The sequence below is a fragment of the Passer domesticus genome, chromosome W, assembly GCF_036417665.1.
Source record: "Passer domesticus isolate bPasDom1 chromosome W, bPasDom1.hap1, whole genome shotgun sequence".
Classification (NCBI taxonomy): Eukaryota; Metazoa; Chordata; class Aves; order Passeriformes; family Passeridae; genus Passer; species Passer domesticus.
The window spans coordinates 521,779-540,019 of NC_087511.1; the positions used below are offsets into that span (position 1 = coordinate 521,779).

An 18,241-nucleotide genomic window follows, 5' to 3' on the forward strand; every position below is an offset into this window, starting at 1 on the left:
TAATTAGATAATAAAATGCTTACTAGGGAATATTAGAAGACATGCATCCGAAAACCCACTGGGGTACTCAAGCTTCGTGTCATCATTTTTTAAGGAACAATTGGGTCCATTGGGATTTTTGGAGTAGCAAAGCAAGTAACTGAAAGATGTATAATTTGCCAAAGGATAAATAAAAAGGTGATGAGAAAAACTATATGAGGAGGTCATGTGTTAGCTCTTCAACCATTTCAAAGTATCCAAGAAGAAGTTTGGATTTGTTAAGCTCTAGATTTATTTGTAAAAAAACCCACATTTAATCCAGAGGAAAAAGAATATACCGCATGCATGGGGGGGAGATCGTAAGAAAATAACATCTTTAAAATATCATAAAGCCCCCCCCAAAAAAAAAAGATTCAAGAAAAGGGCTAGGAACAAAAGATTACGTCCTCTGTTCCCGTTTGTTCCGTCCCACCCATTCGCGACTGCACTCCCCTCAGTCCCTGTGCCAGCTCCGGCCGTGCCGGGGGGGGGGGGGGGGGGGGGGGGTTGGGGGTCTGTCCCGCGTGTGAATCGTGGTCACCATGCCGACCACACCAAAGGGGGGGGGGGGTCCCGTCTGTCCCGTCCGTCCCATTGTTATGAATAGAAAGTTGTATTTTTTTTTTAAGTTTCAGAGTTAAAAAATAAGTCAAACCAGTCAGACTTCTTTGGGTGTGCTGCCAAAGAAAAAGTTCTTAATTACCTGTTAATGGCCGGTGATTAACTATTGTTCCTCTGATGCTGGCCGTTTGCCAAAAAGATACCAAGGGAAACCCTCCAGGGTAAAGAGAAGGGGCAGTGACACCAGAGACAACATGCAAATGAGAAATGCATTGCACCCTGGGTTTTTTTACAGTTTTACAGTTTTTACAAGAAAAACCCCTAAAATCACGAGCCAACAAGTGACTTAAGTGACGTCTAAGGATGGGAGCATAGTCCCGTACCTGCTTGGACTTTTTTGTTTCTCACCCTAACCTGAAAAGAAACTGATTAAAGACACCCCCCGGGTTTTTAAACAAACAAGCTAAGGACTCCACGACTCTCCCGTGAGGACAGAGTCCCCAGCTCTGTCTGCAGACCAGCGGACAAAGCTGCATCATCCTCCTTCTTCGTGCCACGCCTGGGAGCAACGGCAGTGTGGGCGAAACCGGTCGATTTCTCCCCACCTGAGCTGATTCTTCTTAATAAAGGCATTAAAAAAGGAGAAAGATCTCCTGCCCATTTATTTCACCATTGCTGGCTGCCCTGCCAGTGCCGGCTGCTCTGGGCACAGCCGCTGCTGTCGGGGTCTCGCGCCTGCTTTGTCTCTGCCGGGAGCTGCCAGCATAGTTGACATTAGCCATGTGGGGGCTACCCATGCTCCGCCTCGGTCTCCACTGGAAAATCCCCCTCTGGTGGTTCCGGTAGGGGACCCCGCCTTTGGAGAACTGAGCCTCGGCGGGATATCCTCCCCTCACCCAGGTCCTGCCCTGAGCTCCGTTCCCGTGGTAACCACAGCTCCGGCTGTTCAGAGAAACTTTATAGAAGAAGCACCTTATCGAAACACTAGGAGCTCAGTTAAAAGGCTGCCCTCTCTAAGTTCTTTCTCAAAACACGGGAGAAAGGCTATAGAAGGTAAAAAGGAAAAAATAGTTAGATGGAGGGATTGGTCTATTTCCATTAAGAGAGGTTCCCATTGGAAGGTGTAGAACCAGGTTTGTAAATGCCACTTTTGACTTCTTCTGAGGTCAGAAATTTTAAGAAAGAAATCAAAGGGATTTTGGAGGATCCCATAGGCACAGCTGAACAATTAGACCAATTTTTAGGTCCAAACATTTATACTTTGGAAGAGATGCAGTCCATAATGAAAATAATATTTTCTCAGGAAGAAAAGCAATTAATCAGAGCAGCTGGAATAAAAGCTTGGGAAAAGGATAATCCAAAGGGGCCTCCCGGAGAAGACAAAGTGCCAATTGCACCTCCTGAGTGAGGTCAAAATAACGAGGAGGGGAGGAAACAAATGACTATCGTAATTTAATAATCAAAGGAATAAAAGAGGTAGCACCCCGAGAGCAAAATGCTATAAAGTCTTTTAAGGGACAGCTTTTAAGGGGGAAAGAAGAGACTCCAACTAAATGGTTAGACAGACTTAGGAGAAATATGAAACAATATTCCAGGATAAACCCTGAAACTGATGTAGGAAAAGCTTTGTTAAGGATTAAGTTTGTTACTAATGCTTGGCCAGATATTAGAAAAAAAAATTAGAAAAAAATTTAGGATTGGCATAAGAGATCATTAGATGGTTTATTAAAGGAAGCTCAGAAAGTTTATGTCTGGAGAGATGAAGAAAAGGCTAAACTGAAAGCAAAACTTATGGTAGCCACCATGCAAGAAAACAATTTTCAGAAAAATCAAAACCACACAGGCACTACTCCTAAATATGAAGAGGGTAGAGACAGGGGAAGGGAAAAGAATAGAACCCCAATACAAACCAAGTCTCAGGAGCATTCCAGAAATGTCTGTTTTTACTGTGGGGGCCAAGGGCCTTATAGGAAATATTGTCCTAAGCAGGCAAAAGATCTGAAAATCTTCAAAGAGATGGGCACAGAGGAGGAATAGGGAGGTCATAGGCTCTATTTTTTTAGGGGACAAATACCATCTGGAACCTGTGATAATTTTAAAAGTGTGTCCCCAAGAAGAAGAATTAGAATTTGTAGTAGACACAGCGGCAGGAAGAACCTGCCTGTTAAATATTCCAAAAGGTTACAGTGTGAGCAAAGATACTCTAAAAATTACAGGGGCAAAAGGAGAAAGTTTTACAGTTCCAGTAATTAAAGATGTGGTAATTAAAGAGGAAACTAAAATTTGGATGGGGGATGTCTTATTAGTGCCTAGGGCAGGTAGCAACTTATTGGGAAGAGACTTAGAAGTGCAATTAGGAATAGGAGTTATACCATAAGATGGGGAAATGACAGCTCGACTTGAAAAATTAGGCCAAAAGGATGAAGAAAAATGAACAAGGAAGATTGGGCTGGGGAAGGAAATAGGGGAGGATTAAATATCAACCCCATAAGGGTCACAATTGAGAGAGAAGTTTGAAGCCAGTAATAAAAAGACTTATAAAAGATGAGACATTATAACTGTATAAGTCTTCTCATAATACCCCTATTCTCCCACTAAAGACATCCAATAAAAACTATTTTTTGAGAAACCAAAGTTTAAGTTAGAGAAGCTACTATATAACTTTTGCATTTTCTGGAGGAAAACGGTTTAAGGGTATTAACAGGGAAACTAATTTGTAGAACCAGAGGTAAAATATCTTAGATACTTATTAAATAAAGTTAGCTGGAAACTCAACCATGAGAGAATTGCAGGATTTTTATCCCTTCCCCCTCCCTCTTCAAAGAGTGAGATCAGAAAACTACTTAGATTATTGAGATATGGTAGATTATGGATTGAGGGGTACACACAAGCAGTAAAAATTTTTTGTATGAAAAATTGACAGAGGGAGATGATATAATATGGACCAAGGAAAATGATATTAAATTGGAAGAGTTGAAATTAAAAACTAGCCTAAGTACCAGCTTTAAGCTTACCATTGTTAGAAAAACCCTTTTCATTTGTACACAAATGTAGAAAATGGAGTAGCTCATAAAATTTCAATTCAGAAGTGGGGAGGAGTAAAGAAACTAGTAGCTTATTTATCAGAGATGTTAAACCCAGTAAGCCACAGCTGGCCAATGTGCATTTAAGCTCTAACAGCTAGTGCAACCCTTGTAAAAGAAAGGAAGAAAAGAAAGATGAAAGTTGAAGAAGGTGTAGGGGTGGTTAGCAGACTCTGGGATGTTGGAATGTGGAGTGGTGATGTTTTAGTGCTAGAAGAGAGCAGAAGTGTGAATGAGGTTTCTGCATAAAGGGCAGGGAAGGGTCTTAACACACCGTTGTTAGGAGATTGCTCAATGTCGAGCTGGAGTCTGGAAAAGGTTTTGCAGAACGGGCCCTCCTTGAAGGGAAAAGAGGATATGTTGACTAAGGAAAAAAAAGAATTTCAGGAGCACCTGGGGACACCCAAGTTTGGAGTTGTCAAGGTGTTTGACCGCTCCCGTACGAGCGGCAGGATCTCAGGGACTGTGGCAGAGACCAATTCATGGAGGTGACCCGGCAGCGGTGCTGGGAGCAGATTACACAAGTTTGCTGGCCAGGAGCGTGCTGGCTCAGTGGCAGAACAGTCGGGGTGGCTCCCAGACTATCGGGGTCCCGAGTGCAGGATGACAGCGTCGGCCCCGTAAAGTGGGTCAAGAGAGAGAGAGAGAGAGAGAAAAAGAGAGGAAAAAGAGAGGAAAAGGAGAGAAAAAAGAGAAAGAGGGGGAAAGGCGAGGAACAGCTTTGAGAGCAATGCTGTGAAAAAGAGGGGGAAGAGGGCCAGCACTAAAAGAGATAAAATCAAGGCAGAGATTGCTGACTCTCCAAACCTCACAAAGTGGTTTATTTTTTAAGTAAGGGGGTTTTTATTTTGTTTGCTGTTAAAAGAGGAGGCTTTTGTTCTGAGGAGTGGGTCTGTACGGCTAAAACAGTTAAATGGTGCCCAAAAAGTAAAAAGCAATAGATGTGATAGACCTCGGGTTAAAATCGGTCTGGCCTTTCTTATTTAAACTAACTGTAGTTCACAGAAAGAAGATTTTGCCTGTGCAACTTTTAGCACAGCTAGATACAGGAAGAAGAGGCAGCTGTGGAGAAAGCTTTTAGCTAAACTCAGAAAGTTTTGAAGAAAGCTAATGGTAAAAGTTAATGCAGTATTGCTTTTCTTTTATTACTATGCTGTTAAGAAGTCCTTTCCAGGTAGTACTGAAACAGCAATCCGAACCACAGAAAGAGGGTGAATTCATGCCAGCAGAATCAAAAGACTTGTGAAGGAACCTGAAGAATGGACTATCACATTTAAACTGGGTGATACCGAATTGCCTTTCAAATGGAAATTGAGTGGTAATGATCTGGGAAAACCCACACTATCCAAGAAATGTACAAAGAATAACACTTAATTAAGAAATAAGGCGAAATTTACATCACTGGTTTCAAGCACTGCCTAAATAAAATATCCCCTTGGGGAGGAATACTTCAGACAGAAGGATCAGGACTGTTTTGGTCAAAGAATTCTTATATTGTGACCTTAGCCTGTGAATTGTATAGGGAAGAAGGGAAATTACCATTTCCATCAGTACCATACTGTAAACTTTATTTAATTCATCCTGATACTGGACATGATAGCTGGTTATAAGTAAATGTTTGAATTGTGGGAATAGTTAGTATTGTAGTTCACAAAATTTATGCTCTTGTTGCAAGAAGTGTTAAAGTAAGAACTTTGTTTTGTGGATCGGAGTTAGTGCCTGTTGAATGAGAAGTACCTGAAGAACGGTAGGAAACCACAGTTAATGGGTGGCAAAAACAATTTGCCTGGCAAATTAGCTAAGAGAAAGTGACAAGGAAATAGAAGGCAAGACCAGATTGGCCTCTGTATTTCACCACCAAGAAGATCAAATACACCTGCTGTGGGTTGCAACCCCACAGGCATGGGAAGTGGGAGTATAAGCCATACTGGGCCTCTGTTATTCCTGTTTCTGTCAGTCGTTGGTTGTTTCAGGATACCAGGAAGATCGTGTCACAAATGCTACAGAAAGCATCACATGGAAAGAAACCAAAGTTCCTCTTTTATTGCACACACCCATGTCAAGAGCTACTGTTATAACCCATCCAAATTAAGTACCTGTAGGCAAAACAGAAAAAAAAAATTGATTGCAAGAAACTCAGGAAAAAGTGGTAATAGACAGGAAATTGAATGTCCAAAAGGAGAGAGATGGATTTGTTTTACATTTAATCTTAAAGATACAGTTCAGGATTTGGTAAAAAAAAGACTAGTAAACAAGAGTAAAACCAGCGCAGCAATCTAACTCTGTATTGACCCCAAATTATATGTTGAGTTGTATTACAAGACTCCAAGCAGTTATAGAAATGATAACAAATAAAGCTGCTCAGGCATTATAATTAATATCAAGTCAACAAAGCCAAACAAAAACTGCAGTGTATCAGAATAGGTTGGCTTTGGACTATTTATTGGCTAAAGAAGGGGGTGTTTGTGAAAAGTTTGATATATCAGATTGTTGAAAATAGATGACCACAGAAAAGTCATTCTAGGAAAAGTAAAATATATCAGAAAAACAATGTTAAAACCTAGCTGGTGGAGTAATGTTTTAGAAATGAGATAATAAAAGAAATTAAGATTTTTCCTTTTATGTGTCACAACTGTTTTGATATTTCTTCCTTGTGTAATCCCCTTGTTTTATTTTGCCAACATAGTCCAGAAGATGCAAGTAATCAAGAAATATTGCTCAAGCCAAATAATTTAAAAAGAATAAGAGGGGGGATTGTGAAAAATGCGTATTTTATGATTGGCTTTTCTCAAATATTAAAATGAATATTATATGTGTGTCTTGGGTTGAAAAGACAGGAGCCTGTGAAGGAAGGCAAAAGCCTCCTGTGAAATGGAGAAGGTAAACCCCCTCCCTCCGAATTATCACAACTTCAGAATTAAAAAAGGCTCTCAGGCAAAGATATGGGAAACGGGAATAACAGTTCTTTACTGGAAGAAAAAAAAACCTAAATAACAATGTAATTTAACACAAGCAAAACAACCACTGGCAGAGTGAGAAAAACCTGGCACCCTGAGAAGTCAGGGTGCTGATAGCAGTCCAGCCAAATGGTGGCTGCTCCTCCTGGAGCGGCGATCTGCAGAAGGGTGTAGATCCCTTCCGAAAATGTGGCGAAGGAGCAGCTGGGCCTCGGTTCCTGATTCCTCTGGGAAATCCAGCGAAGAAGGCTGTCTGTGGTCTCAGAAGTGCTTGTTTTATGGTGGCAGGGATGCTTGGCTCCTCCCTCTGGGTGGAGCATCTCCCAATGGGATGATGTAACTAATCTTACCAGCCACAGTGAGTGATTCAATAGCCCATTAGCAGGACATTGTCTTCCTGGCAGTGTCATTGTTCTTGAAAGAGATAAGAAAAACTGCCTAACCCCCAACAGATGGCAAAAAAGAATACATGCTTATTTTACAAGCCAGGACATTATATAGCCCATTAGCAGGACATTGTCTTCCGGGCAGTGTCATTGTTCCTGAAAGAGATAAGAAAAAACTGCCTAACCCCCAACAGATGGCAAAATAGAATACCTGCTTATTTTACAAGCCAGGACAATGTGTTATGTTAGAAAGTTATGCTGTATTAATTTTCTTAAGCAGTGTGTTAAATATAGTTTTAGGTTATAACACAATGTTAAAATAGAAACTGTGCTATGTAAGATAGTTTTTTGGTTTTTTTTTTTTTTTAAAGAAAGGACTCACAGTGAGATAGCAGCCAGAAGACACCTAAATCTTTCAGAGAAAGAGGATTTACTGCTCCCTTATCAGGAGAAACTAACTTCTTCCCCCCAGGATGGCGCCATTAGGATTCAGAGGAAGAAGTTGACAGTGACCAGATAGAATCCTGTGTTTGAATGGAATTTTTGCATCATGTATGAGGTGTATGCATATGCAACAGGCAATTGTTTTTAAGGGTTCATCCTCTGTTAACGGGTGTCCTGTTTCTGGCTTGTGTTGCCCAGAAAAAGGTACCCGGATGTCATTATTCTTTTTTTTTTGGTCTCATATTGTCCTAATCTTAATTGTTCAAATTTTATATTACTATTAAACTTTTAAAAATTTTAAAAACAAGTGATTGGCACTTTTCACACCCAGCAAAGGGATTGGGTATTCAGACATGGACAAATTGGTGTTTCCTCCACCGTTTTCTTAATTAGAATTGTAATAGTTGTAAAAAAAGGCCTGTTCTCTTTCCTCTTTTTCAAACCCACAACACTTAAAAGTTCCAAGCTAAGTTTTCCTCTGCTCATATTCAGTACTAAATAAGTTGTTCCTGTATTAATTAATAAATTTACCTTTCCATTCCCAGCAATAATGTAAGCAGGGTTCAGCTGAGGATGATTCCCCTGGTCCCTTCTGCGGGGTTTTCAATTTTTACTTAAGATCTTCAGCTTGCTGGCTTGAATAGCCTGGTTTATGTTCTTTGTTCAATTTCTCCTGGCTTGGGGACACTCCCTTTTCCAATGTTCCCTTTCTTTACAAATTGCCAAACACATTTCAGCTACCAACTATCACAACACAAACTGCCAAATGCACTTTAGCCACTAAATATCACAATACAAATTGCCAGATATACTTCAGCCACTAAGTAAGACAAAATATTGTTATAGATACTGTCATGGTTCAGTGCTGGCAAAATGCTATTACCCCCATTAAAATATACTTTCCCCAGTGGCTGCTGTGAGATGTAATCAGAAATAGAGCAAAGCAGGCTCCAATTTAGGAATAAAGGAAAAAAACCCCAAAACTCTATTAACTACAATATGTAAAAAGGAGCAGACACAGAACTCAGAATGAAAACTCCCCAAATACATTCCTCCTCCTCCCCCCAATTTCCTCTACAGCATGAAATAAAACTTTAGATTTTCACTCAGTCACCATCTCTCAGATAATCAACTTTCAGTCCATCGCCACCCTTCAAATAATCAACTCTCAAGTCCATCAGGGAGAGAGGAGTCCCCCCTTGCACCATAGGCTTCCCCCGGAAACACAGTTGAAACCTCTTGTGTTTCCATGTCACTCGTGGCACCGCCCAGAGAACATTTGCCCTCGTGAGCTCTTCCTTCCATGTCCAGTGCTCTCACCACTGCACATGGACCAGAACTGCTTTTAGGGTTCCCCTTTTAAGGATGCTCCACCCAGTTCCAAAAAAAGTTACAGTCTCTCAGCTTTGGGACACCAGTCCCCCCCCAAATTCACCCCCTGGGGCCTAGGGGCCTCATGAACAGAGATCTTCCTTTCCACTGAAGACAGAGGGCATCCCACACCCTCCTCAGCTGTCTCTGTTCACGCCACTGCTTCACCGCACTCTCTTCACTTCAAGGCATTTCCTCCCCCTAAATGCAGTCTCTGTGTCACAGGAAAAAAATTGGGTCTGTCCATGGCCATAGAAGAAAAGAGTCCAGCCCAAGGCCACTCCATCATCTCCTCTCACCTGGGGTTCTTCTCAACTCTTTCGACACCTCTCACTTGTACCAACTTTCATCACACTTGCCCATTTCCTCCTGTTTCATCTATCTCTCTTTCCCCATTCAGATTCAGGAGGATCAGTATTTGTAAGGTTTCCATTATTCAAGAAAAGGGTTAAAATCTTTGCCTCTTGTCTGCCCAGAACTCCCATGGTCCTGGGCACCTTCTCGGGCTGCATCCGCCCCTTCTCCTTCTGGCTGGCCCTGCTGCCAGCACATGATATCAAATTTCAAGGCAGCACAGGCACTGGCTCTCTCTCTATCTCTCTCCCGGGGGGTGTGTGGGGGGGCAATGCCTCTCAGCCCTCCTCCACCCTTCCATCTTGCAAAGCCTTCACCCCCCTCCTCTGCCCAAGGCTCTGGCCTACCTCACCCCGGCCACATGGCTTCCCCTCCCCCACCCAGCCCTAGCTGGGCAGGGGAGGTCTGACCTCCTTCACTGACCAGGACCAAAAGAGTTCCCCTGGGCGTTCTCTGCTTTTTTAAACTCCTGTGTTCTCAGAGGTGGTCCATACCTTCAGTGGCCACACCGGGTGCCAATATTCAAATCCAAGCACTGATTGGTTTGACCACAACCTCCCAGAAACCTCACTTCCTTCTCAACCTAGGACAGATACATATTATAATTTTGGATTTTTGCAAATATTAAAATGGTTTCTATATGTGTGGTGTTAAAGTAACTTTGCTATAAACATATAGTTTTTTATTTCTGTTATTAATTAAGCTTAGACACAGTAGTGAAATAGCTATGCTTGTATTAAAATGCCTGCTTGGATGGGATAACCTCCAATGAAAATATTATGAGGACACCTGCTACAGATATGCTATCAGCACTCGCCATCTGAAAAACATATGGACCATAGCCCAAAACTGGAGGTGATAAGAATGGACTAAAAACCACAGCCAAGAAATACGCATGCTCTAAAAAGACGGACCTGAGAAGGAGATATCCTAAACAATTCTTGGAACATGTAAACTAGTTTGAGGAAAAGTTTATTATGCATAACTCTTTATGAACATGTAACAGGCTGATGCAATAGAAATGGTATATAAAGGGTGTTTCCAAAATAGCAGGTGTGCTCTTGGCTGAGTGCCAAGATGCACCTGGCTGTATATCTTTGCTTTGTCTTTGTCTCCTTTTGTCCTTTATTAAACTTTTAAATTTTTACCTGGAGAGTGAACCTTGTTTTTCACATTACTGACGTATACTTTAGTCACCAATTATTATAACAATTAACCCATTGTTTCTAAGTGAGGGAGGTCCTGAGTCCTAATTTCGGTTTCAAATACTTTAGCAAGTCTGTCTGGATTTTTCCTATAAACTCCTGACACCTTTTTCCATGACATTAAAACCAGTATTAAAAACGAGGTTAATGGACCATGATTCCTGATTTCCTGCTGGAGGGAAGCCATAAGAACTTCCCTGGCATGTCCCCCAATGTCCTCTCCACCTTCTGGTGCATCCCACAATCGGACTAAAATCCTCCCATCCCCTAAAATGTTCTTTCTGTTCCAGTCCCATTTCCCACAACTTACTCATGCGTATAACCTGGTGATCCATCATTCATACCCCCCGCCTCCCCCCCACCCCATTCCTTCCTGCAGAGCAACCATCAGCTCTAAATCCTCTTCTTGCTTGCACTTTAGGCACCTCTGTCCTATGCTGCACACAGAACAACACCTCTTTGAAACCCTTTGCCTTTCTTTTCCTTTTCAAGTGTATAAAGAACTTCATCCCAGTTATTTTCCCTTCTGCAAAACAACATTAATTGCAATATGGTGTTATACTGTAAGGTTCCATTCTTAGGCCACTTCTCTTAATCTTACAAAGTGGCCACAACTGATTACAAACTTCTCTAAGTTTTTCATGTGTGGGGGGATCACCCCCAATTTGTTTCCTGTGTTTCAAGATGCATCCTAGCGGTGACACCCCTTTCGAGGTTTTGTTTCCCATTATAACCAATTACTGTTTAGGAGCCCCTTAGAAGGGACTCTAACCCTTTCCTTCTTGAAGGGTCTCTAACCCTTCCCTTTTCCCACCTTAGGTACCTTTAAATCCAACCCTGCAAAGCTTTTGCTGTGCCTTACAGGCAGGTTAACAGCTAACACCTTTAAGGTAAAGAATGCCTTTGTCTTATCAGAGGTCTTGCTCAGATTTCCTTCAGACCAGGGATCGAAGGTTCTCCCTGAGAATCCCTCAGCGCTGACTGGAGGTCCTGTGATCCCTCAGATCCGTTGAAATTCAGGAGTCTGTTCCACCTGGATTGCTATTGCAGGAAATCCAGGACTCCTGTACAACTGACCAATATGATCAAGCAGAAGCTGTTTATTGTTTACATTACACACACTTTTATAGACTCTACACACTACTAAGTACACACTTCTTGATTGGTGCCTTTGTCTTGCTCCCTCATTCTCTGCCTCCATTTCTCAGTGTCCATGATTGGTTACCATGCAGGTGTTCTACAGTCCTCTGTTATCTAGTTTTGCGATCCTGGTATTTGGTTTCTCAGCTTCTTCATTCTTATTTTAGCACAGATTACTTTAGTAACCTTGATGAATTTCACAGTGCCCTGAGAAAATTCTGATAAGAACAGTTACAAGTATTATGGCTCGTGCACACTGAGGTCTAAGTTGTTCAGATACAATGCTACAGGTCGCCAAAACTGTTACCAAAATTTCGGTAAATTAAAAACTCCTTAACACCAATGCATCATTAAGAAGCAGGCATTCTTTATTTGTCTGGATGCACGGGGCAGGGGGGGTGGGGGGAGATATAGCTCCTCCCAAAGCCATGCATGCTGAGTACAGGAAAGTTCCTGTTTATATACTGTACTTTGCATACATATACATTGATTGTCCTGGATTAAACATACACATGATAATCATTTCCCTGAGATCATGAACGTATTTCCCCTTCCCTTTATGAATACATTCTTCTGTCCTGGGGGTCTCTCTGGTGGTCCCTGATGGTAGTAGACCCCAGTGTTTCAGGTGACCCCACTGAGGTGGCAGGACACAGACTGTTGAACTTACAGTTCTCCTTCTTACACAATGGGCATCCTGCAGTTTCCACAGGCCAGTGGTTTTGGTAGAACAAGCACTGTATTAGCTCACCAGGTGTAGGTCATTTATCATGTGGTAACAGAGGGGAAGGCAGTAGAGCCTGGGAAGAATGGAGAGGTGGGGCGAAGGGTTTTTTAAGATTTGTTTTACTTCTCATTATCATTATCCTGCTCTGACTTTAATTGGTAATAAATTCAATTAATATCTCCAAATTATGCCTGTTTTGCCCATGACAGTAATCAGTGAATGATCTCTCCCTGTCTTTAATTCATGAGCTTTTTGTTATATTTTCTCTCTCCTGTCCATTTGAGAAGGGCGGTGATAGAGAGGCTTTGGTGGGTACCTGGCATCCAGCCAGGGTCAACCCATCACAGGATGGGAAGATTCAATAATTATGATAGTTTGTGACTAATTCCTGAGCCCAGTTTTTATTTCTTTGCCAAAGCAGGGTGCAAGCTGGAGGAGAAAGATGGCAGTATCCTGTCCCTATGTACAGGTGTACCTTATGAAAAACAGATCACATCACTCAGTGGACCCTGTCATTCAGAGCACATGGCATAGGACAGAAAGCCAGAGATGAAGCCATGAGCTTTCTCTGAGCCCTCTTCAAAAAGAAAGAAGAGAGGAGTTATTGTGATATGTTTCTCCTCAAGCCAGGTCTTATGAGCTCTCAGAGAACTTATCACACCCGAGATAGCTCTGCTACTCCGAATGGCATAAAATTAGCAGGTTGGCTTCTGAGGTAGTGTTGAAAACAGAAAAACGTTTAATAAAAAACAAAATAACAAAGCTCTTTCAGAGAAAATCTGAGGCAGGGGCAAGAGGTTCTTGCTGAAACACTCCACAAAGGCAATTCTTTCCTTTGTTCTCTTCTTTTTCTAGTGAATTTACCTTTTGGCCTCTGTCCAATTGGGCAGCCCCAGGTTTGAGGTGAAGTCCCAAAGGTCCTATGAGGTGTCTTTTTACCCAATTGAGGAAAGAAACTTCTGGGCTTTTTGCCTTTTTAAGCAGACAAAGAATAATTTAGTCACTCTGTCAACATTCCTACATTATTGCTCCTCCCCTGGGGTGGGCCAGCCACCTGAATCCATGTGAGAGAAGTGTGGATATCAAAATGAGAGGCTAGGCCTTTTGAAACTGTACTTGTGAGGTCACAAGCTGCACCGCATAAACACTGACTGCCTCTCTCCACACCATCTGCAGACATTTCAGAAGAGAGAAGTAGGAATCCTTGAGGTGCACCAGGTATAAGGACTGGGCTGTAATGCTGAGCTGTCTCCAGGAGCCACCATGCTCTGGTGATCTGGCAGCAGTCAGACGGAAACTTTCAAATGCAGTTTTTAGTATTAGAAAGCAGGCATTGTTTATTACAACATGCTGGTCACTTGGAGGATCCTTCCTCTAACTGAGTGCCCCAAGCATCAGGTAAAAGAGTTTTTATCATGCATCCTGATTACATATGCATTAGCTATCCCCACTTACTTGACGTATATGTATTATTTTATTTTACACAGTCACATCCCTTATTGGAAGTCCTTATATGGTTCTGTGGGATCTGTCTTCAGTGTCCTGTGTCCTTTTGAGGTGGCTGTTCCTCGACCCCCATTTATGAGTAAGAGCAATATCGTTGTTTTGCATAACTTCTACATTGTCAGCCTTTTAGAGGTGAGCTGGCATTGTTTGTGTTTTGCATGACTTCTGTTTGCCTAAGTTACATCCTTTATCGATTTCTACAAGGCTGTGCTGTTTTGATCTACTGTCCTTATCAGAGTAAAATGCTGTTCTGTTCTACTGTTTTTATCAGCCCCACACACCATCCAAACAGCTGTGAAAAACACCTTCACTCTCCTGTGAAAATTTAAAAAGTTTAATAAAGGACAAAAGGAGACAAGGACCATAGAGCAAAGGTTATTACAGCCCACTCAGCCAAGACCACACTGTTATCTTCGGGAGATACCCCTTAAATACCTTTTCCATTACATCAGCCTGTTGACTATTCATATACAACTATGCATAGTAAACTTTTTCCCCAAACAAGTTTACATGTTCTACAAACTGTTTAGTTTATCTTCTCTTCAGATCTGCCTTTTTAGAGCATGCATATTCCTTGGTTGTGCTTTTAGTCCTTTTTTATCATCACCTTCAGTTTTGGCCCCAGCCCACACTATCTTCATACGGGTGAGTGCTGATAGTTGGCATATCTGTAGCAGGTGTCCTCTTCATATATTCATTGGATGTTATCCCATCCAAGCAGGCATTTTAACACAAGCATACTTATATCAGCTATTTCACTACTATGTCTAAACTTAATTAACAACAGAAATAAAAACTATATCTTTATAACAAACTTACTTTAACATCACACATATAGAATCCATTTTAATATTTGTGAAAAGCCAATCTTATAGTGTGTATCTATAATAATCCCCCCTCTTATTCTTTATAAACCATTTGGCTTGAGCAATTTTTCTTGTCCACTTACATTCTTTAGACCGTGCTGGTAATTAATCAAATAAAACAAGGGATTAAAAAGGAAGAAATATCAAAATAGTTGCAACACATAAAAGGTAGAAGCCTAATTTCTTCTACCATTCTTTCCCAAATACATTACCTCTCCAGCTAGTTTTTAACATTGTTTCCTAATTTTGGACTGGTACCTGGGTTATTTTTCTCATATCTTTTGCTTTTTATAGAATGACATCCCCTTTGTCATCTATTTTCAACAATCTGATTTATTAAACTTTCCACAAACACTCCTTTCTTTAGCTAATAAATAGTCTAAAGTCAACCTATTCTGATACACTATGTTTTTTGTTTGGCTTTGGTGACTTGCTATTAACTCAAATGCCCGAGTAGCTATGCTTGTTTTCATCTCTATAACTGCTTGGAGTCTTATAATATGATTCAGCATATAATTTGGGGCCAATACAGAGTCAGATTGCTGTGCTGGTTTTACCTTTTTATTAACTAATTGCTCTTTTACCAAATCTTGGACTATATCCCTAAGGTCAAATGTGAAACAAATCCATCTCTCTCCTTTTGAACATTCAATTCCCCGTCTATTACCACTTTTTCCTAAATTTCTTGCAATCCAATATTTTTCCATGTTTTGCCTACAGGTACTTAATTTGGATGGATTATAACAGTGGCTGTTGGCATGGGTATGTGCAATAAAAAAGGAACTTTGGTTTCTTTCCATGTAATGCTTTCAGTAGCATTTGTAACATGATCTTCCTGGTATCCCGAAAGGGAAAAGAGAACAAATTAGTAAAAGAAAAAGGAATAACAGAGGTCTGGTATGTCTTATACCCCCACGTTCCCTGCCTGTGCGGTTGCAACCCACAGCAGATGTATATGATCTTCTCAGTGGCAAGTACAGTGGTCAACCCACGCTTGCCCTCTTTTTCCCTTGTCATTTCCTTTTTACTAATTTCCAGGCAAATAATTTTTGACACTCCTTAACTGTGGTTTCCCACTGTTCCTCAGGTATCTCCCATTCATCAGGCACTAATAATTCCCATCCCCAAAACAAAGTTACTATTTCAGTTGTTTTGAGTTCTATCTGGATAGGGCATAGATTTGGTGCTTGACACTTCCTGCAACGAGAGTGTCTATTTTGTGAACTACAATACCAATTTTTCCCACAATTTAAACATTTACATATAACTCAGCTAGGATGTCCAGTATTGGGATGAATAAAACAGAGTATACAGTATGGCACTGATGGAAATTGTAATTCCTCCTCTTCTCTGTATAAGTCACAGGCTAAGGCCAGAATATGAGAACTCTTTGACCAAAACAGTCCTAATCCTCCTGTTTGAAGTGGAAGTATTCCACTCCAAGGGGGGTGTCAGAGGTGTTTCAGGACTTGTCCAGGCAACACTTGAAAGCACTGATGTAAGCGTGGCCTTATTTCCCAATTAGGTGTGATTTTTTTGTACATTCCTTGGATCATTTGGGTCTTCCTAGTTCATTACCACCCAGTCCGCATAAAATATTCTTTTGGCGGGGCAAATACGGGGGATTGTGGCTGTTGTATTAGGGACAACTGAATGAAGCAACATAGACTCCTATGTTGTCAGAAGGCAAATGCGAAACTTATTGGACTTCCCATTCTTTTATAGATTTTTCTGAGAAGCTGGACCTCATTGGTCCTCAATCAACACCCCTCATATCATTGGCTAATTAGGAACAACACCCTTCTTGTAAACATCTTACAAGTAAGCAACCTGTTCAAAGAGCCAGCTGCAAAGATTAAGGATTATTTTAATTCTTTGAGTTTTCTTATAACTCCCCAGAGACATGCCTGGGAATGTTTATCTGACTTTCTCTCTGACCAGACTGTCAGCAACCACAGGGGATGAATGTATGTGAATGAGATGCTGGCTGGTTATTCCAGACCTTCAAAGTGATGGGGGGGGGGGGTCTCTGAGGGCTGAGTTTCCAATCTTTGTGAGAAAGACAATCAGTGAGGAGACCAAGTGAGAGATAAAAGGAGTGAGAGAGACCCTCGGGGTATCTGGGGCTGGGTCTCAGGGAGGGGTTGGACCCCTTGGAGGAAGGGATCCAAGGGTTTTCCTGGCACAATCCACTGGAAAAATGGGACAAAAGTGGGCACCCCATGAAATTACTGGATTGAGGGATAAGATGCCCAAGAGCATCCGGGGTTGGACAACACTGCTTGATTGAGGGATACCCAAGAAAATCCGGGGATGCCCAATAACATTTTGAGATTTTGCAATACCCATGGGTGAATATTAACAAGTGACTTGAAAGTTAAAGGTACCTTGTTGTTGTCTTGTTGTGAGTGAGAATGAGTGAGATATTAAAGAAATAAAAGTGAGTGTGAATGAAGGAAAGTATATGTGATATAGATTGTTGTTTTAAAGTTTATTTTCTGGAGGAAGGTAGATTGTATTATACTAATAAAGAGGAAGGATTTTCTGTGCGGTGAAGAGTGGGAGGTGTTCAAGCTGTGAAGGGGATGGTTTGGAGCAGGGATGTGTGGACGTGTGTCTCCTATTGTCCTTTATTAAACTTTTAAAATTTTCACAGGAGAGTGAGCATGTTTTTCACATTTGATGAATTACAATATGAGACAAGGACTATAGAGCAAAGGTTATTACGGCCGAGTGCATCTTGTCACTCAACCAAAGACCACACTTATCTTTGGAGTTACCCCTTAAATACCTTTCTATTACATCAGCCTGTTGCATATTCATAGACAATTATGCATAGTAAACTTTTCCCCAAACTAGTTTGCAAGTTTCAAGAACTGTTTAGCATATCTTCTTTTAGAGCATGCATATTCCTTGGTTGTGCTTTTAGTCCATTCTTATCACCTCCAATTTTTGGGCCTTGGTCCACACTGTCTTCAGAGGGTGAGTGCTGATAGTTGGCATATCTGTAACAGGTGTCCTCATCATATGTTCATTGGATGTTATCCCATCCAAGCAGGCATTTTAACACAAGCATAGCTATTTCACTACTGTGTCTAAGCTTAATTAACAACAGAAATAAAAACTATATCTTTATAGCAAACATACTTTAACACTACACATATAAAATCCATTTTAATATTTGTGAAAAGCCAATACTATAATATGTATCAGCCAATACTATAATATGTATCTATAACACTTGTATGATAGATTCAAGTTTGGCTTCATAAAAATAATGGGATATAAACATTGAAGGCTAAATCAATAAAAATTTAGTTATATAATACAAAATAACTGTACCGAAAGATTCACAGTAAAATTGCTTTGTTAAAACTGGAGTAAAAGGCAAGCAACTGGTAACACAAACGGTTTTACTAAGGCGAGGTTTCCCTCAGGGCCTTAATGCCTGAGGACCTTCAGCAAGGGACCATTGTGGGGGCCATTTAGCTTGAGAGATAACTGTAATGTCAGCCCCTGTGTCTAAAAGACCAAGTGTTATCTCTTGTCTTTTTAATGTCATGGTACATTGGCATGTGGGGCACTGTTCTGATATAGGTTGTAGCCAGCATACTTGGGGTGTC

The 18,241-nt window shown here is 41.1% G+C and overlaps 1 protein-coding gene across 1 annotated transcript in view; it reads left to right on the forward strand.

Moving 5' to 3' along the window:
- LOC135289143 (protein FAM219A-like) overlaps nt 1-18,241 on the forward strand; it is a 217,963-nt gene that overhangs the window by 134,987 nt on the left and 64,735 nt on the right. Inside the window, exon 5 of the mRNA XM_064402539.1 lies at nt 7,283-7,305. Coding sequence (XP_064258609.1) covers nt 7,283-7,305 — 23 coding nt within the window. The remainder of the gene's footprint in view (nt 1-7,282; nt 7,306-18,241) is intronic.